The sequence below is a fragment of the Oncorhynchus mykiss genome, chromosome 10 (genome assembly GCF_057628025.1).
Source record: "Oncorhynchus mykiss isolate SJ-2025 chromosome 10, ASM5762802v1, whole genome shotgun sequence".
Lineage (NCBI taxonomy): Eukaryota > Metazoa > Chordata > Actinopteri > Salmoniformes > Salmonidae > Oncorhynchus > Oncorhynchus mykiss.
This window is the reverse complement of record NC_143031.1, coordinates 13,878,923-13,889,669: the sequence shown is the minus strand read 5'-3', so window position 1 is coordinate 13,889,669 and position 10,747 is coordinate 13,878,923. Positions and strand designations below refer to the sequence as shown.

The 10,747-nt window shown below is 48.1% G+C and overlaps 1 protein-coding gene across 1 annotated transcript in view; it reads right to left on the bottom strand.

Moving 5' to 3' along the window:
• Positions 1-10,747, bottom strand: part of LOC110534850 (serine/threonine-protein kinase 32A) — an 89,777-nt gene that overhangs the window by 4,969 nt on the left and 74,061 nt on the right. Inside the window, exon 12 of the mRNA XM_090185864.1 lies at positions 239-303. Within this exon, the coding sequence (XP_090041990.1) occupies positions 239-303 (65 nt within the window). The remainder of the gene's footprint in view (positions 1-238; positions 304-10,747) is intronic.

The window sequence follows — 10,747 nt, the reverse complement described above, 5'->3', positions numbered from 1 at the left end:
TGTTTCCAGCTACAATAGTCATTTACAACATTAACAATGTCTACACTGTATTTCTGGTCAATTTTATGTTATTTTAATGGACAAAATCTGTGCTTTTCTTTCAAAAACTAGGATATTTCTAAGTGACCCCAAACTTTTTAATGGTAGTGTACATAGTGAGTGTTCTCAGTAGACTATACAGTTTATATCTCTGTTAGGACATACAATGAGTTCTCTCATTAGAAACCGAGTGTCCGACCTTTCTCTGTTGAAGATGAGGAAGTCCCTCTCCACATTGTCCAGGCGCTGTTGGAGCTGACCGTTCTGGGAAATTAAAAGGTTTACAGGTTTAAGAACACACACACACACACACACACACACACACATACACACACACACACACACACACACACACACACACACACACACACACACACACACACACACACACACACACACACACACACACACACACACAGAATATTTTTTAAGACAGTAAAGATTATCCTATGACCCAGATAATGGTTGTTGATTCTTGGGACAAGAAGGGGGAGAACAAGCACTGTAGAAAGATTAATGAAGTTTTGCTCATTTTAAAGGACAGCCAGTATCTCTCTCAGAGGCCCACTTGCCCTACACTGAAACAGTGTCACACATTTAGTGATGTTAATCACGTGAGAACAACAACATCTCTGTGACGACCTATCCTGGCAGCCTTGCCGGTGTTATGACAGTTTCTCGCCCTCTCTGGGCACTGGGTTGGTGTTAGGCAGACTGCTTGGGCCAGATTGGACCTTAGACGACTCCCACCGTAAGTTTCTTGACCCCCTGTACAGGCCTGGCAATCAGCCTGGAGAGCTAGTACAGGTGCTTTCACAGTGGGGCGCCAGTCCCTGGCAGACAGCCAACAAGAGAAGTGGAGCATGGAGAGAGAGAGAGAGAGAGAGAGAGAGAGAGAGAGAGAGAGAGAGAGAGAGAGAGAGAGAGAGAGAGAGAGAGAGAGAGAGAGAGCGAGACAAGAGAGAGATTGAGGAGACAGAGAGACAAGAGAGGGAATGAGGAGACAGAGAGACAAGAGAGAGATTGAGGAGGGAGAGAGATGGGGTGACATTCACACAGAAGCCTTGTTTAGACATTGTGCCCACATTGTCAGAAATATGTTTACACATGGTATCAAAATGTGTCTCTTATCCGCCCACTTGTGTCTGCATTGTGACCACATTTCCCTGTCACTCCCTATAAGCAATTTATTTGACATCTATTCTGTCAAAATAATTCTGATTTATTTTAAGACAGATATTGATGCTATAAGTCAATGGTGCCACGTGTCAATGATTTTAGAAGGCAGGACAATGACGATTTAAATGGTTTCACTGTCCAGATCCGTCTACATTTGTAAGATATCCAGACACAATGAGTGCCTGACTACCTACGAAGGTGGTCAGGAAGATCTGAACTCAGTCAGAACACAATGTGCCTTTTAATCATCTACACCTGTCTGGAAATGTGGGCACAATAAGAATGTGGACAAGATCAGGACAACGGATGCATCTTAGAACCAGGTATAGAGAGAGACACAGAGTTAGATGGACAGACAAAGAGAGGGAAGAGAGACAGAGGGAGATGGACAGACAGAGATAGTAAAATACAGAGAGACAGAGGGAGATGGACAGACAAAGAGAGGGAAGAGAGACAGAGGGAGATGGATAGAGAGAGATAGTAAAAGACAGAGAGACAGAGGGAGATGGATAGAGAGAGATAGTAAAAGACAGAGAGACAGAGGGAGATGGACTAACAGAGAGGGAAGAGAGACAGAGGGAGATGGATAGAGAGAGATAGTAAAAGACAGAGAGACAGAGGGAGATGGACAGACAAAGAGAGGGAAGAGAGACAGAGGGAGATGGATAGAGAGAGATAGTAAAAGACAGAGAGATAGAGGGAGATGGACAGACAGAGAGGGAAGAGAGACAGAGGGAGATGGATAGAGAGAGATAGTAAAAGAGAGAGACAGAGGGAGATGGACAGACAAAGAGAGGGAAGGGAGACAGAGGGAGATGGATAGAGAGAGATAGTAAAAGACAGAGAGATAGAGGGAGATGGACAGACAGAGAGGGAAGAGAGACAGAGGGAGATGGATAGAGAGAGATAGTAAAAGACAGAGAAACAGAGGGAGATGGACAGACAGAGAGGGAAGAGAGACAGAGGGAGATGGAAAGAGAGAGATAGTAAAAGACAGAGAGACAGGGGGAGATGGACAGACAAAGAGGGAAGAGAGACAGAGGGAGATGGATAGAGAGAGACAGTAAAAGAGAGAGAGACATATAGACAGACAGAGAGGGAAGAGAGACAGAGGGAGATGGATAGAGAGAGACAGTAAAAGACAGAGAGACAGAGGGAGATGGATAGAGAGAGATAGTAAAAAAGAGAGAGACATACAGACAGACAGAGATAGGTACAGTGGCTTGTGAAAGCATTCACCCCTTGGCATTTTTCCTATTTTGTTGCCTTACAACCTGGAATTAAAATTGATTTTGGGGGGGGGTTGTATCATTTGATCTACACAACATGCCTACCACTTTGAAGATGCAAAATATTTTTTATTGTAAAATAAACAAGAAGTAAGACAAAAAAAACAGAAAACTTGAGCGTGCAATAATTATTCACCCCCACAAAGGCAATACCTTGAAGAGCCACCTTTTGCTGCAATTACAGCTGCAAGTCTCTTGGGGTATGTCTCTATAAACTCTGTGTGTATAGCCAAGTTATTGTTACTCATTGATTATTTATTATTACTTTTCTATTATTTCTCTATTTTGTTTCTCTCTGCGTTGTTGGGAAGGGGACGTAAGCATTTCACTGTTAGTCCACACATGTTGTTTAGGAAACGTGACAAATAAAATGTGATTTGATCTCAGTGTGTGTTCCTTTACTGCTTTACTCTCCTGTACAGGTGCCATGACAGATGCTAAGCACCACCTCCCCCACCCAAGCATGGGAACAGACAGGCAGACATCCAGTCAGACAGACATCCAGTCAGACAGACATCCAGTCAGACATCCAGTCAGACAGACATCCAGTCAGACAGACATCCAGGCAGACAGACATACAGATAGACAGGCAGACAGACATACAGACATACAGGCAGACATACATGCAGACAGACAGACAGGCAGACAGACAGATAGACAGACATCCAGTCAGACATACAGACAGACAGACAAACATCCAGTCAGACAGACATGCAGACAGACAAACATCCAGTCAGACAGACATGCAGACAGACAGACATACAGCCAGACAGGCAGACAGACAGACAGACAGACATCCAGTCAGACATACAGGCAGACAGACAGACATACAGACAGGCAGACAGACAGGCAGACAGACAGATAGACAGATATACAGATAAACAGACAGACAGACAGACATCTAGTCAGACATACAGACAGACAGGCAGACAGACAGACATCCAGTCAGACATACAGGCAGACAGACATGCAGACAGACAGACATCCAGGCAGACAGACATACAGGCAGACAGGCAGACAGACAGACATCCAGTCAGACATACAGGCAGACAGACATGCAGACAAACAGACATACAGACAGACAGGCAGACAGACATGCATACAGACAGGCATACAGACATACAGGCAGGCAGACAGATAGACAGATATACAGATAGACAGACAGACAGACATCTAGTCAGACATACAGACAGACAGGCAGACAGACAGACATCCAGTCAGACATACAGGCAGACAGACATGCAGACAGACAGACATCCAGGCAGACAGACATACAGATAGACAGGCAGACAGACATACAGACAGACATACAGGCAGATAGACAGACATCTAGTCAGACATACAGGCAGACAGACATGCAGACAAACAGACATACAGACATACAGGCAGACAGACATGCAGACAGACAGGCAGACAGACATACAGGCAGGCAGACAGATAGACAGATATGCAGATAGACAGGCAGACAGACATCTAGTCAGACATACAGACAGACAGGCAGACAGACAGACATCCAATCAGACATACAGGCAGACAGACATGCAGACAGACAGACATACAGACATGCAGACAGACAGGCAGACAGACATACTGGCAGGGAGACAGACTTCTAGACAGACATGCAAACAGGCTGACAGACATACATCCAGTCAGCCAGTCAGCCAGACAGGGGTGTGATGGGGTGAGCTCTCCACCTGGAGAACAAGGATCCCTTGGGGAGCCAACAAGGTAGCCAGTCAGACAGACATCCAGGCAGACAGACATACAGATAGACAGGGAGACAGACATACAGGCAGACATACATGCAGACAGACAGACAGGCAGACAGACAGATAGACAGACATCCAGTCAGACAGACATGCAGACAGACAGACATACAGCAAGACAGGCAGACAGACAGACAGACAGACAGACAGACAGACAGACAGACAGACAGACAGACAGACATCCAGTCAGACAGAGAGACAGACAGACAGACAGACAGGCAGACAGGCAGACAGACATACAGACATACAGGCAGGCAGACAGACTTCTAGACAGACATGCAAACAGGCAGACAGACAGACATCCAGTCAGCCAGACAGGGGTGTGATGGGGTGAGCTCTCCACCTGGAGAACAAGGATCCCTTGGGGAGCCAACAAGGTAGCCAGGCAGAGCAGCACGGTGCTGGAAACGACAGTGGACCCAGAGAGAGACTGTAAGAGCCAAAGGTATAGCTTGCGAAGGACAGTCTGTGAATAACAATATCACTTAACCTGTGGGAAAATCTCTCCCTTTCTGCTGTTAAATGGGAGTTCAGAAGTTAATTATGCCCTGCTGTTTGATAAAAAGTGTCATTTAACACTTTACAAAATGAAACCTAGAGGGACTTTTCTGTTGGCTGATTGCCATGCTGGTAGAGACACAATTAAAGTCATTGTATATTTCAATTGTACAGCTATACGCTCAAGACAGCAATCAGTAACATCATTGTGTATAATAACTATTCGACTTCTGTACTGTGGGTTCTGACCATCCGGGATTCTCTCTTAGTTATAGAACCAGACAAAAACTACAGTACCACTGAGTACTTCAACACATCAATATCAAAGTGTTGATCAGAACTGACAACTATTCTGATCAGGTTAATTGAGGGTGAAGAGAAGGGAAGTGACAGCAGTTAAAGTGACATGATCATAGAGTGTGGCGAGGTTGGGAGGATGGAGGATGTAAATATGGGCCTATTTATGCTGTCCCCAAGAAAACAGAGTCCAATTCCTCACTACATCGTCTGTGATTTAATTCAGCTAATTATACTGTTCATTATGGTTTCAACAGCAGCCAGGATTCAGAAGGGAAAGAGAGAGGGAGGGAGACAGCAGGATGAGAGCAAGATAGAAAAAGGAGAACAGAATATGGGCAGAAAGTAATAGAGAGGAGAGGAAGGGGGAGAGGAGCACAGAGAGAGAGAGAGAGAGAGAGAGACTGAGTTAATGAGCCAGCAGCAGACTGGGCCAGACATTAGGGCAGTGCCCCGCCTGCCTTTCATACAATATTGATCTGCACTGCTTAAGAAATGGGTACACATAATGCACATCCCCTCTCTCTGTCTCTCTCTGTCTCTCTCTGTCTCTGTCTCTCTCTCTGTCTCTCTCTCACACTCTCTCTCTCTCTCTATCTCTCTGTCTCTCTCTGTATCTCTCTCTCTGTCTGTCTCTCTCTCTGTCTCTCTCTCTGTCTCTCTCTCTCTCTCTCTGTCTCTCTCTCTCTCTGTCTCTCTCTCTCTGTCTCTCTCTCTCTCTCTCTCTCTCTCTGTCTCTCTCTCTCGGTCTGTCTCTCTCTCTGTCTCTCTCTCTCTCTCTCTCTCTATCTGTCTCTCTCTGTCTCTCTCTCTGTCTCTCTCTCTCTCTCTGTCTCTCTCTCTCTGTCTCTCTCTGTCTCTCTCTGTCTCTCTCTCTCTCTCTCTGTCTCTCTCTGTCTCTCTCTCTGTCTCTCTCTCTCTCTCTCTCTGTCTCTCTCTCTCTGTCTCTCTCTGTCTCTATCTCTCCGAACTTTAGACAGGAGAAGTGTCATAAAGTCCTCCCTCCACTCAACATGTGGCCCCTCATAAACTAACACACACACACACACAATGCTGTTTTCCCATTTTAGAAAGGTATGGAAAAAATGAATGCTTCACTGGTTTTGTTTAAAAATACATTCAGTGAAGTGCACTTCCAGTTAAAAATCATTTATGGAGGGAGTATTTTTACATTTGACATTTTAGTCATTTATCAGATGCTCTTATCCAGAACGACTTTCACAGGATCAATTAGGGTTAAGTGCTTTTCACCTAGTCGGCTCTGGAATTCGAACCTTTCTGCTACCTGCCGCTCACCATGTTTTTAGTATGGTTGACAACATGGAACTGGGAGGCCTACTGCTTGAGGTTTCATTTCCAAGATGGTGAACAGTATTGTTAGAAAGTTATTCGACTTCAAAACTATGGAGACATTCCGTTGGTGTGAATGAATCTTCTTGTCTATGTTCAAGTGTCCTTGTGCACTGCTAGTTTTACGGTGATGTTACATCGGTGGTATTAATTGGACAATTATTTACTTGATTCTGGGTAGTACTGTCATGTATTGTCATGTTGTGTCTTGTTTCTGTCCTTTCCCTTCACCCTGTCTCCCTCTGCTGGTCGTTATTAGGTTACCTTTTCTCCCCCTCTTTCCCCCAGCTGTTCCTTGTCTCCTCCTAACTACCTCGTCACCCCTTTTCCCACCTGTTCCCTTTTTCCCTCTGATTAGTCCTCTATATCTCTCTCTGTTTTTGTTTCTGTCTTTGTCGGATTCTTGTTTGTGTTATTCATGCCTGAACCAGACTATCGTCATGTTTGCTGCAACCTTGTCCTGTCCTGTCGGAATCTGCCGGTCCATCTGAGCCTACGTATGTTTTGTTATTAAAGAAGCTCTGTTTACGTTAATTCGCTTTTGGGTCCTCATTCACGCACCGTAACAGAAGAATCCGACCAAGAATGGACCCAGCGACTTCGGATCCTCTCCACTCAGCCGTCGAGATCCAGGGAGCGATGCTAGGCAGACACGATCAGGAATTGTCTGCTGCTCGACATGCCGTTGAGACCCTGGCCACCCAAGTCTCCAACCTCACAGAACAGGTTCACCATCTCCGCCTCGATCCACCGGCCACTTCCAGGGCTTTCGAATCTCCGGAGCCCAGAATCAATAACCCGCCGTGTTACTCTGGGGAGCCCACTGAATGCCGCTCGTTCCTCACCCAGTGTGATATTGTGTTTTCTCTCCAGCCCAACACTTACTCCAGAAGCACTGCTCGTATCGCCTACGTCATATCTCTCCTTACTGGACGGGCTCGTGAGTGGGGCACGGCAATCTGGGAGGCAAGGGCTGAGTGTACTAACCAGTATCAGGACTTTAAGGAGGAGATGATACGGGTTTTTGATCGATCTGTTTTTGGGGAGGAGGCTTCCAGGGCCCTGTCTTCCCTATGTCAAGGTAATCGATCCATAACAGACTACTCTATTGAGTTTCGCACTCTTGCTGCCTCCAGTGGCTGGAACGAGCCGGCTTTGCTCGCTCGTTTTCTGGAGGGTCTCCGCGCAGAGGTAAAGGATGAGATTCTCTCCCGGGAGGTTCCTTCCAGCGTGGATTCCTTGATTGAACTCGCTATTCGCATTGAGCGACGGGTTGATCTTCGTCACCGAGCTCGTGGAAAGGAGCTCGCGTTCTCCGTTGCCCCCCTCTCCGCATCACTACCATCTTCCTCTGCCGGCTCGGGTGCTGAGCCTATGCAGCTGGGAGGTATCCGCATCTCGACTAAAGAGAGGGAACGGAGAATCACCAACCGCCTCTGTCTCTATTGCGGTTCCGCTGGCCATTTTGTCACTTCATGTCCAGTAAAAGCCAGAGCTCATCAGTAAGCGGAGGGCTACTGGTGAGCGCTACTACTCCTGTCTCTCCTTCAAGATCCTGCACTACCTTGTCGGTCCATCTACGCTGGACCGGTTCGTCAGCTTCCTGCAGTGCCTTAATAGACTCTGGGGCGGAGGGCTGTTTTATGGACGAGACCTGGGCTCGGGAACATGACATTCCTCTCAGACAGTTAAGGGAGCCCACGGCCTTGTTCGCCTTGGATGGTAGTCCTCTCCCCAGGATTCAGCGTGAGACGCTACCTTTAACCCTCACTGTCTCTGGTAATCATAGCGAAACCATTTATTTTTTAATTTTTCGTTCACCTTTTACACCTGTTGTTTTGGGCCATCCCTGGCTAGTTTGTCATAATCCTTCTATTAATTGGTCTAGTAATTCTATCCTCTCCTGGAACGTCTCTTGTCATGTGAAATGTTTAATGTCTGCTATCCCCCCTGTTTCCTCTGTCTCTTCTTCACAGGAGGAGCCTGGTGATTTGACAGGGGTGCCGGAGGAATATCACGATCTGCGCACGGTGTTCAGTCGGTCCAGGGCCACCTCTCTTCCTCCACACCGGTCGTATGATTGTAGTATTGATCTCCTTCCGGGAACCACTCCCCCCCGGGGTAGACTATACTCTCTGTCGGCTCCCGAACGTAAGGCTCTCGAAGATTATTTGTCTGTAGCTCTTGCCGCCGGTACCATAGTCCCCTCCTCCTCTCCCGCCGGAGCGGGGTTTTTTTTTGTTAAGAAGAAGGACGGGTCCCTGCGCCCCTGCATAGATTATCGAGGGCTGAATGACATAACAGTGAAGAATCGTTATCCGCTTCCTCTTATGTCTTCAGCCTTCGAGATCCTGCAGGGAGCCAGGTTTTTCACTAAGTTGGACCTTCGTAACGCTTACCATCTCGTGCGCATCAGGGAGGGGGACGAGTGGAAGACGGCGTTTAACACTCCGTTAGGGCACTTTGAATACCGGGTTCTTCCTTTCGGCCTCGCTAACGCTCCAGCTGTCTTTCAGGCATTAGTCAATGATGTCCTGAGAGACATGCTGAACATCTTTGTTTTCGTTTACCTTGACGATATCCTGATTTCTTCACCGTCACTCCAGATTCATGTTCAGCACGTTCGACGTGTCCTCCAGCGCCTTTTAGAGAATTGTCTTTTTGTGAAGGCTGAGAAGTGCACTTTTCATGCCTCCTCCGTCACATTTCTCGGTTCTGTTATTTCCGCTGAAGGCATTAAGATGGATCCCGCTAAGGTCCAGGCTGTCATTGATTGGCCCGTCCCTAAGTCACGCGTCGAGCTGCAGCGCTTTCTCGGCTTCGCGAACTTCTATCGTCGTTTCATCCGTAATTTCGGTCAGGTGGCAGCTCCTCTCACAGCCCTTACTTCTGTCAAGACGTGCTTTAAGTGGTCCGTTTCCGCCCAGGGAGCTTTTGATCTCCTCAAGAATCGTTTTACATCCGCTCCTATCCTTGTTACACCTGACGTCTCTAGACAGTTCGTGGTCGAGGTTGACGCGTCAGAGGTGGGCGTGGGAGCCATTCTTTCTCAGCGCTCCCTCTCTGACGACAAGGTCCACCCTTGCGCGTATTTTTCTCATCGCCTGTCGCCGTCGGAACGTAACTATGATGTGGGAAACCGCGAACTGCTCGCCATCCGCTTAGCCCTAGGCGAATGGCGACAGTGGTTGGAGGGGGCGACCGTTCCTTTTGTCGTTTGGACTGACCATAGGAACCTTGAGTACATCCGTTCTGCCAAACGACTTAATGCGCGTCAGGCGCGCTGGGCGCTGTTTTTCGCTCGTTTCGAGTTCGTGATTTCTTATCGTCCGGGCTCTAAGAACACCAAGCCTGATGCTTTATCTCGTCTCTTCAGTTCTTCAGTAGCCTCCACTGACCCCGAGGGGATTCTCCCTGAGGGGCGTGTTGTCGGGTTGACTGTCTGGGGAATTGAGAGGCAGGTAAAGCAAGCACTCACTCAAACTCCGTCGCCGCGCGCTTGTCCCAGGAACCTTCTTTTCGTTCCCGTTCCTACTCGTCTGGCCGTTCTTCAGTGGGCTCACTCTGCCAAGTTAGCCGGCCACCCTGGCGTTCGGGGTACGCTTGCTTCCATTCGCCAGCGTTTTTGGTGGCCCACCCGGGAGCATGACACGCGTCGCTTCGTGGCTGCTTGTTCGGTCTGCGCGCAGACTAAGTCCGGTAACTCCCCTCCTGCCGGCCGTCTCAGGCCGCTTCCCATTCCCTCTCGACCGTGGTCTCACATCGCCTTAGATTTTGTCACCGGACTGCCTTCGTCAGCGGGGAAGACTGTTATTCTTACGGTTGTCGACAGGTTCTCTAAGGCGGCTCATTTTATTCCCCTTGCTAAGCTTCCTTCTGCTAAAGAGACGGCACAAATCATCATCGAGAATGTTTTCAGAATTCATGGCCTTCCGTCAGACGTCGTTTCGGACAGAGGTCCGCAATTCACGTCTCAATTTTGGAGGGAGTTTTGCCGTTTGATTGGGGCTTCCGTCAGTCTCTCTTCCGGCTTTCACCCCCAGTCTAACGGTCAAGCAGAACGGGCCAATCAGACTATTGGTCGCATCTTACGCAGTCTTTCTTTTCGCAACCCTGCGTCTTGGTCAGAACAGCTCCCCTGGGCAGAATACGCCCACAACTCGCTTCCTTCGTCTGCGACCGGGCTATCTCCTTTTCAGAGTAGCCTCGGGTACCAGCCTCCGCTGTTCTCATCTCAGTTCGCCGAGTCCAGCGTCCCCTCCGCTCAGGCTTTTGTCCAACGTTGCGAGCGCACCTGGAAGAGGGTCAGGTCTGCACTTTGCCGTTATA